The 17,182-nt window shown below is 37.9% G+C and overlaps 1 protein-coding gene across 3 annotated transcripts in view; it reads left to right on the forward strand.

Moving 5' to 3' along the window:
- LOC129774902 (hemicentin-1) overlaps nucleotides 1–17,182 on the forward strand; it is a 723,141-nt gene that overhangs the window by 393,627 nt on the left and 312,332 nt on the right. For all 3 annotated transcript variants that reach the window (XR_008742804.1, XM_055778958.1, XM_055778959.1), the window contains exon 9: nucleotides 9,341–9,485. Coding sequence is in view for 2 of the 3 variants with exons in the window: in XM_055778958.1 (XP_055634933.1) it covers nucleotides 9,341–9,485 (145 nt within the window). In the remaining variant the exon portion in view is untranslated. The remainder of the gene's footprint in view (nucleotides 1–9,340; nucleotides 9,486–17,182) is intronic.

Raw genomic sequence — 17,182 nt, forward strand, 5'->3', positions numbered from 1 at the left:
TTCTTTGGGACAGATAAATAATTAAAGAAATCAAAAGTAAGCATTATACAAGTGCGAATCGGATAGCTTTTCTATGTAGACTATCCGTGATCATTTCGAATGTTTCCCAAATCCCAAATCTGATTTATCAAATCAAAAGGCATGAAGTCTGTTTTAAAATGTTAAAATTTGAATGAAAATTTTTGCATTTGCATTAATTTGTTTTTTCATTACTTTAAACATGTATTCTCGGTTCTTATTTAAAAATTTGTCAATACATTTCCGACATTCCTAAAATCTGATTACTAAAACTCTTCATTATAATATAAAATTGTCTTCAGACACAATTTTCGCATGAGATTTTTTCACCACCTGCAAAAAAAGTGTTTTTCATTTACATAGAAAACTAATTTGATAAGGAGAAATTAATTTTCATTCATGTTTCTTTTTTATTTTGAAAGCGTGTTCATTCCGCCTGAAATCAATTATTATGTTTGACGCTCCTCGAACTCGTAAAAAAAACTCAATGCCGTCAACGCGAATTATGACAGCTCTCATTTCCAACCAAGAAAATTTTGGCAGGGATCCCAATTTTTATTCTGATGAAGAAAATACAAAAATCAGGATAAATCAGGATCATTTCTGTAAAATCTGGGAAAATAGAATGTTTGTCAGGATATCGGGAAACGTGCCAAAAAGTCTGGGAAATCCTAGAAAATCAGGAAGGTTGGCATCCATGGTTATTATCTATAAGTGTTGTCTTTTCTTTATACATGGAATAAATATCTCACATTTCTATTCCAACATAAAACGCATTTTATTTAGATTTTCAGCATGGAGGTCACAAAAAACTTGATTGTCTAGTAAAAAATTAATTTCCGTCATGAAATTAACCGTAATGGAATTATTTAATTAAATAATTTAATTGAAAATTATTAATAGAAATTCAGCAACTGATATCCATCCAGAACTCCGCTGACAGTTTTGGGAGTACAAATAATCGATCCAAAATATCGGAAATCGGAGAGGAAAAGATCGATCTTCTAAATATCGATCCAAGATCGCCCGATCCTAGTATTAATCACTTTTGTATATTATTTTGAACTATTGGTAAACCTGTTTTTGTGTGAGAAAAAACACTTGTCCTACAAAATTGCTTCAAATAACTGGGTCTACAACATTGTCGAACTATGTTTACCTCTATCTATAAAAATAAGAATGTTAGTTTTTTTTTATTTCAACGAAAATGTTGGTCACCCTATTTTTGACAACATAAAAATGAGCACTCTATCACATGTAACAACTATGTCGAAGACAGTTTTTGTCTAGAGAATAACTATCGAGCCCTGGATGCAAATTTCCACTCAAAAGCGCTTCCTGGACCATTGTGTAATGAGTTAGTATTCTTTGAAAAAAAAACGGCTGGAAAAAATGGATTTTGCTTTCGTAATTACTGATTCTTTTTTCATAGTTTACATGATTAAAGATAAAAGGCGCTATTATTTTTCATATTTTCTCTTGAAAGCTGAGTTTTTTTACATAACATATTCAAAAATCAGAGAGGCGTTTTTTTTCGTTTTTGATTGATGATTTTTCAAAACTTTTTCGAGTAAGATTTTTCAACAGTATATTTAAGATGTTATTCGATCAATCGTAATTTAAATTGGTCATACGATAGTGAAACTGATTTTATGTAGCTTCTATCATATGCTCCAAGTTTCAATAAAATCGAAGAGAGTCGCGTGGAATTGCTACAATGTTCGATTTTCCTTTTTCCTGCATGAGGTTCAATCGAATTGCTGAATGCGTTATTTTATGATTACATAAGAGATTCTGAACCATTACGTTTGTGAGAACGTTTTTTTGTAGATCTGTTTTCAAGTTTTACAATTACAATTTTTGAATTTTTTTATCGTTTTGAATTGCTATATTTAGTGCCACGTTCGATCAATCCACCAATTCGTGTGAATATCTGCCGCAGGGCATACAACCATTAGCATTCCGATAACACCCAACGAGTGAGTGTTGTCGTAAAACTCTCCACCATAGGAGATTCCACATTTGCAAAGATACACCCCATCGAACCCTTTCGTAAAATCTTTTCCCTATCAACCTCCCTCTTACCCAGAAAGTAAAGTATTCGAAGGTACATCATCTCGCTGGCGTGTATTGATAGTGATAGCGAAGTGCTAATGGGAAAGAGTTCTATCGCTTTCACCCAGACATGCGGGAGGAAAGATTCCTGCTCGGGATGGCTTTCCCCTGGTAGATTTTCCTAAGCGCAAATGTTTTCATGGCAGACAATTTTCGTTGTCCGCTTTTCGCCCGAACTAATCTAGCGTCACCCTTGCTCCAGCGGTAGCGAAAATATTATTATTATTGTTACTGATATGAGGAAACTAAGTGCTGCCAGCGATGCCTCCGACGGAATTCTGTCGGTGATTGAGCTTTATTGGTCTTGTTGAAAGTGCGATGCCGTAATGGAGGCGATTTGTTGCTACAAGGAAATTGGTAATAATAGTATCGGTGCGAGAGATGAAAAACTTCTCTTCGATGGAACATTGTGTCGTATGGATTGACAGCAGATTAACGAAAATTGAAAAGATTAGGGGAACTTTGACTTGAGGATGTACTTATAATTCGCAAAGGTATGTCAAGTATTTATGTAAATAAGCACAAATTTCTGTTCATTGTTCGTTATATTGAGGTCTTTTTTTTTAATGATTTTCATTCGTCAACAGTCTGAAGGCATTGAAAATAATACCACCGAACGTACGCCAAAAAATAACATAAAATTAGGTTTATGAAAAAGGCAACCAGCGGACATACACACATTTCGGCTACACAGGCAGCTTCTATCCGTTAAATTATGCTCTCCAACAGCACGAACGGATGGTGACCTCGAAGTTGATCAGCGATTCGTGCTTTTCCCCGTTCCTGTAGGGCTAAGCCGTAAGCCGCACGGACAACCCAAACAAACCAACGGCTATGGATAGGTAGTGAATGTTATTAAGCCTTTTCCATCGAGTCCAACGTGTCTGCTTGACGAAATGAAAACAATCGTAATAAAGATGCTTTCCCGTTGGAATAAGCCGGGTAAAGTGCACCCGATTAGGACCGTCTCGTGATATACTTGAGAGAGTTAACCTTTGTGCACGTAATCTTGTTAGCGGAGGGAAATCTTGGATTATTTTCGGCGTACCGTAAAAAAATTCCGTTGTATATAAAAGACGGGATAGGGAAAAAAAGATTGAAAATTGATACAGATATTAACACAGACATCTTTTTGATGTCCCAACTGGATAGCTCTCAAGCTCTTCAGTAACAAGAAAATTCCTCCTCATTTACACTTTTCCTCGGATATATATGTTTATTTCCCCCTTTCATCCCGGCCTGACCCGATATGGCCCACTACGAGTGGTGAGTGTGAGACGCAAAGTTTCATGTCCGGCCTTGGCGTTACACGATGGAGAAGGTCACGTCCTCATACGTAGCGTACGAGGAAGAAAACAAAATTATATGTATATATACTTCTACTTTACGTTCCCATAATGGGGCAATATTTAATAGCTGTTTATGCTAATGCAACAACGTACTTTCGTGTCATAAATTCGCCCTGTTACATTAGCCGCGAACAGCCAGAAAACAAAACTTTGACGGTGCCCGCGGGTCCGGTTTCGGGGCGGTGGGATATTTTTGACCTGGATGTTTTGCTTGGGAAGGACGCCCTGGGCCATGTCAGGATGTAACGAGTGTATGAGAGTTACAAGTAAACATTGGAAACATTAACCGCAGGTATGTTACAAGTTATGATTCTTCTGTGCATGGTTGAATATGAACCATAAACTTCGCATAACTATGGGAAATTAGACGAAGTTGCCTTCTAAATACTACTGAATTATTACTACGCTTTGTAGAACTTTTTTGAACGTTCATGGATTTGGAGAGACTTTTGTTATTTACATAAGATAGCTAAGTGAAAGAATGAAAAAAATAAAATATAATCTTTTTAGAATTGTATAAAAGGTGGTTTATTCACGGAATCGATATTTAGGAGAGCATGGTCCTGAAACGAACCGCTAAACTGTAAATTTCCTAAAGTTCCAAAATCCCAAAAAAAAGTTATTATGACGACCTGTACTGTATAGTAAATTTTGTTTACTATTTTTTCCACCAGTTGGTGTGGTCCATAAATGTAATAAAAGATAGATACAGAGGCTAAACTGAAGGAATTTTTTGACATGTTTAAAAATAGTGGCAAGAAGCGACCCCCATGGATCTCAGGAATGGCACTACCTACCCAATTTTCAGGAAAGGTGTCACAGAGCTGACAGTTTGGTTGTATCTGGCGCCCCTCATTCTAAAGTTTTAGCACAATTTTATGATTTAATTGCTTTTATGGCCGAACTTTTTGTAGTATTTCGCATGTTCGTCCATTGCCTAAAACACATGCTCAATTTAATAAAGAATTTTTCGGTTTTCACCTTCAAAAATGAAAATATTTGTTTGTCAGAGCGATAAGGAAAATGTGTCGCTAATGATGGATAATTTTTCAAAAAAAAACGTAATTCGTTTCCAAATTTTTGCGGATATAAAGTCTGGTAGGATTACTGCTAGCGACTTCTGCTGTGCTTGAATATTTTCATTTCGTCTACTAGACGCTTTTGCTTTCGAAGAGAACTGTTCACGAATGGCATGGATGACATCGTGCAGACGTACCCACCTCTGACGCCTGGGTCTGGCTTCCATATCAGTTGATTCATTGTACAATTGTAGTGTACGGAACACGAATCCTTCATCAGTAAGTCTAGTGTTAAATAATGCCACAGTTGCCACTCGCTTCTTATAAAGGCCGAACTTTATCATTACTAGGAAACCGAACAAATAGGGGGAAGGGTGGTAAAGACGGACACCCTAAGTAAAAGTTGATCTTTTTCGTGAATTTCACAAAAAATATATAGCTATCTCACCACAAATTGATAGTCTAGGTCTCTTTTTATAATGAAATCTTTTTATAAAAAAATTGTCTTTGAGGCAGAAACTTTGAAAAATGAACTTGTCCGGCATTTTTGACAAAATAAGATCGAGTCGGGAAAGACGGGCATTTGGTGGGAAAGACGGACATCTGGGGTGGGAAAGATGGACACTAACTGAATTAGTTTTTTTTCATCAATATTTCTGGAGTGAAAATGTGAAAACTTCACCGCTGATTCGATAAACTGGAAGAGAAGTGATGGTAAAACATTCACGTAACGAAAAATGCCCCGTAAAATTACTCGAAAACAATGAGAACTTTATGTTCTGCAGACGAAAATTCACATCGAGCTGCTCTTTATAGATTACTTTTTTGAACAGAAAGCCAGCTAAATGTCAAAGGTATTGATACACTGTGTTGCAAGTTTGTACATCATTAAAATTCAAAATAAAAATGTAATTTATCAATTATACAGGGGTGTCCGTCTTCCCTGACTTTCCTACCCTGTCCGTCTTTCCCAGCTTTTCCCTACTGCTGAGATCGCGAAACTTGTTGAGAGTGAAGGAGGGACATCACACTACACGACAGCTGTGTTACCACTTTTTTCGTTTCAGATTTCCCTGCAGATAGCAGACGTTATTTCATTGACAGAATTCATGGCTATACTAGGGACAGTTTTATGATGTGACACCAATATTTTCACAACCATCGAACATTGTACACATCCTGAATCTCTAGAGGACATGTATACCTCGTTTATCTTATGATGGATCTCAATTCAAAAAACAGTTGAAAATAGTATATCTTTCCAGTAATCACAAATCAAACACTCATAAGAATTAAAGTGATGATGGGATCGACTTCTTTTGACTCTTTATTCCACTATTTCTACTAGTTCGTACTCCAACATCTTAGGTGTTTTACGAAGTATGGCACAAAACTTCTCAACTGGGTGATGTTCCGGCGAATTCGATGGGTGACGTGTCTTTGGTACAAAAACAACATCGTTCTCCCTGTACAAAAGGTCGCGCGTAGCGAATCGAATCGCAGATTCGGCCGATAGCTTAAACGAACTCAACGCCTTCCTGGTCTCCACCAGGGCAGCTGTCTTCGGACTTCTGTCGCCTCTGAGTCGTATGGGTTTCCTTGAATGACTGCATCTCCCAGGATACCGTCTTATGATGGATTCCTAGGTGTTTTCAGGTCCGCCTGTGGGACGCAGTCGGATTTTCTACGACGCAGGATTTTTTGTGTACGTTATATCAGGGTAAACTGTACGTTAAATAGAGTGACGTTATATCAAGGATACGTTATAGAGCAAAACTTACATTTCGCTTTAAAAATTGTACGTTGTATCGAATTGTACGTTTTATCGAAGCATTATAAAGAACTCAGAAACATAGCTCATATTACTTTATTGTGATGTTGCTTGAGTAGAGCTAGTAAATAATCATGAAAAAATCGAACTAGAAGGTGATGCCAACTTTTCTCTTGATGTTTCCCTTCATACGGTTAAGTGAGGGTTAATAGATAAAACAACAGCTTGTTTGTGAAAAAAAACTTTTTCCCTGTAACAGTGCCCTTCTTCCGGTGTTTAGGAGACTTCTTGGTAGTTGTGTGGTTTATCCATATAATTTTCGTTCGAGATTAAAACACATTCTAGAAAAATGAGTTTCAAATTTTTTTCCAGTGTAATTTTTATATATTTTTTTTGTAAAAGACTAAATTGTTTCCTATTTTACATTCTCTGGCTAAACTTTTGTAGGTCTCAAATTTTTAAATATATTTTTTTCCAAAAAAGTTAAAAAACCTTAAACTATTTAAAAAATTTATAGTTCTTATAGTTTTTAATATAAGAACTATATAAATTTGGTCAGACAATAAAATATAGAAAATTATTCAAGCATTTATTGAAAAATAGCAAATAAATTTAAAAAAATACATTAGAAAGCATTTTGGAAATTAAATTTCGCTTTTCTCAAAAAACATATATTATATAAATTCTAAAGAAAAATTATATGAATAGTCCATACTACCACCAACAGGCCTCCCATACATTAGAAGAAGGGCACTGTTATTTTGGCAATTTTTTGAGATTTTTTTTTGAATTTTTTTTCAGTGTAATTTAAATAAAAATTTGAAAACAAAACAATTTCTTACATTTTATTTTTTGACCAAAAGTTTGTAAGTATTATAGCTTTTGAATAAGAAATTGTTGCATAAAATTGAGAAAAAAAATTGCCCTTCTCTAAAAGTAAAAACAAAAATTTCTGGAGATTTCAAGTATGAAAAGTTGCTCAAATGATCAATGTATTTACACCCACAACGTTTCACTGCAATTTGAGATGGTGCTACCAACTCCTAAGACTCCTAAATTCGTCTGTTGAAAATGTGTACTTTATTTTTTTTATAAATCGTTTATTTGTACAGGCTCAGTTATATAAATTTAAAAAAGCCAAATTCTATATCTAATTCAAGTTCAACAGGTGTACGTTATATCGTGATAAAATGTACGTTATATCGAAGCTTCCCTGTAAGTTCTCCTGTATCTTGTTGAAATACGATTTGTTACGATACATTGCTGTAAATATGGTCGAGAAGTTTTTTTATAACCTAATTGTATTCTGATGAGACCATGTACTTCTTGTTCATTGCAACTATATTTAGCTGTCGTTGGCCTCAACTATGAGTTTATTGGAATATTCAGAAGGATTCGAAATTTTCTACACAGATAACTTCCTCAGTTTTTTACTGGGATTAATGTCGGAAGATTGTGGAGGAATATCAATAACTTTTGAGCAATTGTAATGTAACCATGTGCGAACTTTATATGTCTTGAGCTCTGGGTCATTGTTTTGGCAAAACTTGAATCCTCGATTCCATCCGATTTTGTTGACACTTTGCTTCATATTTTCATTCGGAATGTTCAAGTAAACACTCTGATCCAATACACAATCGATAAAAACGTGTAATGGGAGGTATTTTTCTGTAAAATCAGAAAAATATATAAATTTGGATATATTTATGTATTGTCAAAACAATTAAGAGATTTTTTTTATTCAAGTCATTTATTTTTACAGGCTCAGTTACATAGGTTTAAAGGAGTCGAACTCTTAACTATATTTTTATTAGTATATATCAACATGTTTCCTTAATTCTAGGGATAATAAAGTTAGAAACCGACCGCGGCCGACTCGAGATTAGAAGGGTGACATATTTTCTTTTGGAAAAGGAGGGGATATAATTAAGAGATGCTGTAAAAATATTCTTCAAAGAACAAACTTACGCTTTAACATGTTGAGCTCCGCACATTTATCCATTCAGACCACGTCAAGAGAACGAGAGAGTACTTAACTGCTTGCACAATATCTGTGTCGATCCCAGCTCCCAAAGATATATTTTTGTTTCTTTTGTGTAATTTTATTTTTCATCGCAGCAGGAAATTATTGGGCACGTTGCCAAAAACGAACGGGCTCTTTACTAATGTCAATATGCTTCTTTAAAAAAATCAGACAATAACATTCTCTGCATTATCGTTTACGGCGGGGTTTTATAACATAATAAATCATTATTCGGTGTGGAATTAGTCGTGCATTCTAAATCATAAGATCAATAATCAGCCACAAAAATAATATAGATTTAGGCATATTTTAATTTATACATTGCATCTAAACCCGGATACCAGCAAAGCGAATTTCACACCCAAGACAAATTGTATCATTTTATCTCCGAAGAGCTGCGAATTGTCTGAGTTTGAAGACGAAGCAGAAAAACAATGCTAATTGCATCTCTTTCGGCTAATGATGTGCTATATTTCATTTCCACTCGCAATCAACATGCAGCCGGTGAAAGTTGCGAGATTACTCTTCCCAATTCAAATCCCCGTCCCTAACTCAGCGAAACGAATTCATTCGATAGAAAGGATCTTCGCTAGGTCTGCTAAAATGGTGCAATTAATTCTACCTTTAAAAATTAATGAACCCATCCATAAACTGCGCACGGAGGAGAAAGGTCACTGGCCGGAGGGTTTCCCTGCGTCTCCCCAGCGCGCACCGAAATGTGGAAAGTGGAAAACTCAAATAAACCTTCTCGTTTGCCTTTTTTCAATTTCAGCAATCCAATTTAAACCCCATAACTCCTTTATCCGTTTGAAGAATTATAATTACTCGAACGGAACCTTTTCGGTTCCGTTTTACTGCGTTCCCTTCGAAGGCGTGTTTTTATTCTGTTGTTTTTTTAACTGAGCTCAGCACGATTAACCTTGGAGAAGTGAGGCCCCATATGACATTTAAAAATAATATTCCCCAACGCAAAGTGTTTATAAACAAAAAACTCTCAAAGCGAGACACTTTGAACTGATTGTTTTCTTGTTTACTTGTATTTCAGACATCAGAGGACGGCAACAGCACCCTGTCATCCCTCAGTTTCACTCCCACGAGGGAAGACCACGGCAAAACGCTTACCTGCCGGACAACCAACGAACTGGTCAAACGGGGGATGAAGGAGATCTCCACAAAGCTGAATGTGTTCTGTAAGTATACGCAGTCGATAACGGAGAAACTTGATTCCATCCGGGAATGGACAATTTGTATCCACTCAGGTCTACAGATACATTTATTTATAACCGGTAAATCGTCTTTTCAGCATGAGAATGTTTGTCCTACAACTACTAACATCGGATAAATTCGTTTGACTAGTCCGATGACTGAAATCCGTGAACATTTGAACTAATTGGTGCTAACTTCGGTAGTCACAAATTACCTTGTGATGAATGTTACGCAACGTGGAGATTATCTCCTGACAGAGTAAATAACCAAGTGATAGATGGTGTCGCACAAACTCACCTATTTGCCAGACGTGCGTGGTATTAGATTTTCAAAGAAGGTTCTCCTCGTATGTGTTACAATTCCAAATGAAAAATAATTTGAAAATCTGAACCATCAACAACCCTAATAAATCATTGCAAACCTATAATTGATGGCAATCACTACAAATCAGATTCTCATTTACTCACTTCCGGAAACAGATTTAATTGCCGTATTACCGAAAACTTTTCTGCTCAACCACTCGTCCGTGATTGATTACAGTTTGGCTTCCTCCCACTCTACCATTCCGTTACTCTAGCCACTTCTGAGTCTAAGTGTCTCAAAAGTTTTCCCCTCCAAAAAGGGGACTTTTCCAAACGCTCCATCCAGTGCTTTCTTTCACGCTTTGATGGAGAGCAAGCTGTTTTGCGTGGTTAGGGCCAAAATGTAACTTAGGCAAACAACACTTGAGTTTTTCCGGTCAGTTCTCCTACAATCCCACACTCACTTCCAGCAGCCACCCAAGACAAAGACTTCACATCGATAAGCAGACATTTCCCATGACCAGACCGTAGCCATGGATATCGTCAATTTAGGATTAGATAAAGCTATCAAGCCAGCGTAACGGCCGGACAAATGGTTAAGGTTCTGTGAACAGCTTTTGAAATGGGTCAAAAGTGGGCAGGCGCACCTTTTTGACGGTGAAGCATTTCCCTTAATTGTCTCTCCTGGAGGATACGGCGGAAATACTTGAGCTAGGGAGATGGATTCTTTCAATGAATTTACCTGCCCTCCGGAACCGATACAGCAGGCTCGGCGAAATTCAGGACGGGCTCTTGGTTACCGTGACGAGAATGAATAATTATTTTTTCTTCTCGATTCCTGTGGACTTTCACTGTGGCTCATGTTAAAAATGTGATGGAAATTATCTACCCTCTGCAATCGTCTAATCCATTTGAACATTTGAATCAGACGTTGACTTGAGCCGACGGTGAAAAGTGCGCAACAGTCAACAATCGCCGTAATATAAATTCCTCAATCAATTGCGGATGAAAAGAAACCTTCTTGACTGAAGTAACGATTCTACTCGTTTTCTTCTGCCGCGATGAAAGGGCAAGTATTTGATAAACGTCTCATTTGCATTTGAAGCGGACTTCTGTACGAGCACAACCATACCTTCATTTGATGTTCTTTCTGTTCCTTCCATTGTGGGCTATGCTCCGTTGGAGATTATTCAAATGCTCTGCATATTTGTGCCGTTTGCTCCCAGAAATTTATATTGAAAAACGTGTAGCAATTACAAAGTTTTGAAATATCTCCAACCACCAACGACTGAAACCATCCGATGCAAACCTCACATAGAGTGAGCATTAGCTTTGCACTGTACAGGACCAAGGGCAAAGACATTCAACCCAACAAGAATGCACAATCTGGCACTGCTTGTGTAATGTGCTTTTTGATTCAGAAATAAAAATGTGCACTGCTTGACACACTTGTCGGACCAGGCATGATATATATGCTCTAGAAGCTAATGGAGTCCGGAGACCCGCTGGGAAACATCTTGCTGCCAATTCATTCCCTGGCAGCGAAAAAACATGCTTTTTCACATACGGAAACAAAGCCACTTTTTTATTGCTGAGTGATCACAAGTATTCAAAAGTTATTTTATCATCCCCCGTTCAGGATAAAAAAAAACGCTTCCCCCTCAGCACACGGTCCCATTTGGGGAGAAAGCTGGCAGTGGAAAACTTTGCCCCCCTGTTCTAATCTCGGCAGCATTTCTATGTTGAATCGCACAAACACACGTTCCCGCCTCCATCAACGCGCAAACCAACATTCAGGAAGAAACACACTCAAACTTTGTTTCTGAGCCCGGAAGCAGAACGTTAAAATTTCAAGCGGAAAAATACCTTTCAAATAGGGCTTTTAGACGTTGCGATACAGCCACGTTGCTTTCAGAACTTCTCGCTGACTGTATTGTGTGGGGGCAGTGGGGTGGGTACATTGTCTGCCAGGCGGTCTTCTCATGTCGGCGCATTCGCGAGCGAATTCCGCCAGCGAGTGAATATCATTGTTTTCCGGATAAAGTGGAAGCTATATAAAATCGCTTTCCGCATTCTTCTCTGGCGTAACCTTGTCAGCTGCGGAGAGGAACAAGGTGAGCTGAGGGAGGGAGTAGTGGAGGCACAAAACTACTCCTTGCCACTCAGCGACGATCGCTTCATTTTAGTTAGGAGAGGAAAAATGTGATTTTTGAGGACAACATACTTTCGGTACGCATCATCGTCTATGCATTGGGTATTGATGGTGAAGATATCTTTTTCATCTACTTTTCAATCTATCAAGCTGAACACGATTCCTATAGCTAGCTACAAACTAAAACATAAGGTATCCAGAAAATCAATTTCAAATCGACAATACTTGCTCCGTTTTGGAGAAAATATTTACACTTTTATTTTTCTTCATAGACCCATTCTATGCGGTAATGCACAACCAAATCAAATTAAATATCAATGTTTAGAAGAATTGTATATCTTTATCTGAATTAATAATAGCTATCACATGCTAGAATTTAATTTAATATTCTTCGACACATGTTAACACCATATCATGAAATTAGCGTATTTCAAAAACTGCATTATTTCATTAAAAGTAAAAACTCAAAACTTTTAATGGAATAATGTAGTTTCTTCTTTCTAACTATTTGAGCTAATTCTGAACTCGTTTAACCAAATTCTATTATAAGCAATGATTAGATACTTGTTGACATGTAACAAATGTATGTTTTATTTTAAACTGGAAACAAGCAATTCTAAAAGAGCGTTCTACGGTACAAAAATAAAGGATTTTTTCAGTTTATTAGCTGAACTCAAGTTCAAATGAAATTACACCTAGATTTATTTCAGAAAACAATGAAAGTCACCGAAACTTTAATTTTTGTTAACATAAGTCTACAGAAGATCCATTCTACAACGAAGATGTCATTGGTGCACACACTCGCAACTTGTACAGTAATTCTCATCCCTAACTCTCCGTGATTCTATCTGGATTACGAGTAGCCATTAAGTAGATCTGATAACCTTCATCGATGGGGTCATGGCCGTATGCTGACAGGGAAGTCTCCTCTCATATTCACGGTGAATGCAGCAAGTGCGGCTCAAAACACCGTGTTTCCCCAACATATTGAGGTCACGGTTCACAGCAAACTCCGGTTCAACAAGCATGCTAGCATGACGACCGTAAAAGCCTTCGCAACCCTGGGTCTAGAACGACGAAATACAAGTGGCTCCACCGATGTATATGCTCTGATGGTACTGTACTGTTCTATTCATGGAGTATGATGTCGCTCTATGGTTGGACATCGCAGCTTCTTTGGGCATGTTCTCCGAAAGCATCCGCGGAACGTCCCAAAAATGTTTCCGGACTATCAAAGCCGATTCATCAACCTCGAAATATCCTTTAGAGACTGTTTAACCACGGGCCAAAAAGTGCAGGAACAGGGAAGGGAGCATCTTAACGTACAAACTCGAGGTTATCGAAAGGCGCGAGACAGTACTTCTATGAACACATGAACAGCAAACAAGCAGAAGGCCAAGACGACGTTTAAGAGTAAAGGGTGTCCCACATCAAGTTGCATCACGGAAAAAAACGTTGTAGAAAATTACCTATTGGGTATTGGATATTGAAATTTTGGTTAGAAGTAGTTTAGAGTGTATTGTACCTGGAAAATTCTCAAGTCTCTCATCGGGACGACGGTGAGTCGTTTGATTAAACGTTACTACGGAACTCTGAGTATAGAACGGAAGGAGAATCGCGGTCTGAATGGATGTTCTATTGATGATCAGGATCACAAGCTAGTCGTGAACGCACCGCTTCCGGGTACACGATTTTGGGGTTGCAGAAACACCTCTACTTTAACGAATACTTCACGATTCGACATACATCATATACAGATAGCAAAGAGCGAGGGGGTGCAACCAGACACTTCCGGTGTGAAAGCTCCACTCGATGCTTACTAATGAGTCATATTTTACTGTCTGAAAGTTTGAAAAGGTTCTTAGTCTTTTTAATAATAAAAAATGAAATTAGGAATATAGAAAACTATTTGTTTGATTTTCACTGATATGGAACACTGAATTGAAATGCTTTCGCAGCTAACATATTTCCGAGTATGTAGAGCATTGATTATTTCGTTCAAAAGATACACTGTCGTTCAGTAACGCATGACGCATGCATTCAATTGACGGTTGACGGCAATAGTCGAACCCGTATCGAGTATGTCTCGTGTTTTTAACCGTAGCTACTTGTTTTATGACTTTCTTAATTTATTAATTTAAGTTTATCTCGTGCAAGCATGAAAAAGGCATACTTGACCGCTCTTTCCAGTTAGGTATAGTTTTAAGTAAACATTAGATGTTGTAATATTAGTATCATTAGGGCACTTATGTTCAGGCCTGTTGATTCATTCATTATGAATAAATAAATAAATAAAAAAAATGGGGAGGGGGTCCCATAAAAACAATACACATATTCCAATCAAATATGACAATTGATAATTTTCGGAAAACGCTGAAGGAAAATGGGAAAATTCGAAAAATTCAATTCTCATATATTCTACAATTACATATTGACAAGCGTTGTTAGTCCATTTGATGTTTGCGCTAACGAAATTGATTTTTGTTCGAAAGTGGAAATGGATTTAAATGTGATAAAACTCACTCCCATAGCTTCTTCTATCTATATAAATAAAAATGGATCGCCGAATGTGTTGATAAGAGCAAAACTCGAGAAGGGAATTGTCCGATTTAGGGCTGTCTTTATTTTTTCATGTAACGAAGAAACTTGTTATTTGCAAGTGTTTGAAAAATCATGAACGAGAATTGAAAAGAATGAAAAGAATCTGAAAATAATCTTATATTAAAATGACGTTTTGGTAGAAGTACTAGGAACTTTATAGTAAAAGGTAATTTTAAAGGGTAGATTAGAAGATCAATCAATGAACAATTCTGCGATTGGACCCATAAGCGTGCGCTTAGTAAGAAAACGAGAATGTGATAACGAAAAATTAATTTTGGGCGGGACGAAGTTTGCCGGATCAGCTAGTTGTAAATAAAAACAAAAAAGAAATTTTCGTCTGCAGAAAGGTTCTCGTTGTGATACGAGTATTGTTTATGGGGTTGCTTGAGTGTTTTATCATCACTTTTTTTTCCTTCAAATTTTATTATAAAAAGAGACTTAGACTATCATATTGTTGTGATATAGCTATATATTTTTTGCGAAATTCACGAAAAAGATCAACGTTCACGCTCGACTCCGAGAAACGTAATTTAGAAAACCCTTGGTGTGGGCCACCTCGTATGAGGCAAATTGAGGAACATTAGCATCTACTGGATTCAGTTCACGAATCTCGACAAAACAAAGTGTGCAAATGCAATTGAAACTCAATAAATTACGTGTATAAATCAACATTAGCAACATTAAATTAGTAAACCGCAGGCTGCGCACCAGTTATCCCAGCCTAACGGCGGCGGCAACATCATCAGGTTAAACCGATTCCCTCTCAACGACTCGTAGCCCACCCCGAGGGATGTAATAGACGCGAGTGACAAAGACAAATTACGACTACAATACCACTTGGAAGCAACGATGAACAGACACCGAACATAGCCCCCGGAATCTGGGCTGGCGTGAAAAATATAAATATACGCTAGGGATACCCAACGACTCATCTCGTACACGTGTCCTTGTTGGGCTCCCCTTGTGCCGGTAGGCTGTATAGAATCGCATACTAACCAAAGCACATGGAACCTAAACAATGTAGCAGGAAATTCTTCCGACGCATCCACGGACAAGAAAAGGCTGAGGGTAGAATGTCCTTTTCTTTATGTTTCATGACTCGGAGAATTGGATGAAAAATGTTAATAAGCGCTATGCGCTCGTTGACTTTGTCTAGAGAAAACCTGTGTATTAAGCTGAGAATGAGGTAGTGTAGAATTTTAATCTCGGCCGATGGTGGAAATATTAACGCAGCATTACGTCTTTGATTCCATTAAATCGTAATAAAAATAAGGGTGATTTCAAACCCATTATGCCAATCAATCACAGTTCTACATCAAACTTCTATTCCTACCCCCCGGCACAGATTTTTTTGAATGATTAAACCAATATTCTAGTCTGTAAATCCAGGATGTTAACGAACACATCAGCTTGTGGACGCACTACCGAGCATAACGACTGAAGCCACCCTGCGGCAGTCCCATTGTCAACATTGTCAATTTATGTCGCATTATGGCTGTCGGCTTTTTGGCAACCAGTACATTTCGACTCTGTTTGACTTTTTTTCTGTTTTACCGTATTGGACAAAGTTTGCTTCTGAAAACTTTTGCACTGAAATTTTGTCCATGGGCGAAGGACGAAAATGGTGAAAAGTATAGCATGTCCCTGTCATCAGTATGAAAGTTACGCTAATAATATAGTTGACAAGCCACTTCAAAGTAAGAAGGTTTTCCTGCCTCTCGTGCTGACGGAGAAGTGGATGGAGTTGGTTAGCATTGATTTTTTGTTTCTTTTTTTTTCCTCTGTTTCCTACCAACATATCACCTTTGTCAGATCCCGCGCAGTAGTTGTTGACGCCTCAGCAGTCACTCTTTCTTTGAAACCAATTCTAGCGTGTTGGAGCGCCTGCGGAAGGAAAAATGCTTCAAAATCTCATCTTACTCTTTGTAACACCGGATATGAAGCGTGGCAACAAACACGATCACTTTAGTGGCTCGTACGGTTTTGTTGCGCACGGATGTCAGATGTCGTCGTTGTTTTGATGGCAATGCTAAGTTACCCATCCTTGCTCGGGGGCACTTTGTGCCATTGTTGATGCTGTACCTTTCGTTCGTCCGTTCTGTCGTTTCGAGATTTCGCACCGTCTGGTTCGCCCTGCCGTATGCAGATGACACAGCCAGCCGCCTTCGGTGAAGTGCCACAATGAAACGTGTTTTTCGATGCCCGGAGAACGAGTCAGCCAACCCGGACCTTTTCTGCGAAGCATGGCTGACAATGGTTGCTTACGAGGCGTCATATACAAGCCAGGGGTTTATGTTGATTGCGATACTCAGCTGGTGTTGCCGTTTGTGCTGACGAAGCTGATGACTTCGAGTATTTTTCAACTCGTGTTGAGGTGGAAGGAATTCGTGCTCTTATCACATTAAAGTACGAGTTTGTGTACCGATATAGGCAAACTAATCTGCGTTTCGATTTAAATAAAGAATGTGCTCCAACCCGGAAGCCCAAACTCGTTCTACGTTATCCTGTTGTCGAAGCTAACGGGTAACAGTGACAAAGTAAATTCTGCTGAAAATTGACTATGCCGTAAACTAATTCTGCATTTCAGGTATACCTTGTGCTTCCGTGGCCGAGTGGATAGCGTCAC

The sequence above is a fragment of the Toxorhynchites rutilus genome, chromosome 3 (assembly GCF_029784135.1).
Source record: "Toxorhynchites rutilus septentrionalis strain SRP chromosome 3, ASM2978413v1, whole genome shotgun sequence".
Lineage (NCBI taxonomy): Eukaryota > Metazoa > Arthropoda > Insecta > Diptera > Culicidae > Toxorhynchites > Toxorhynchites rutilus.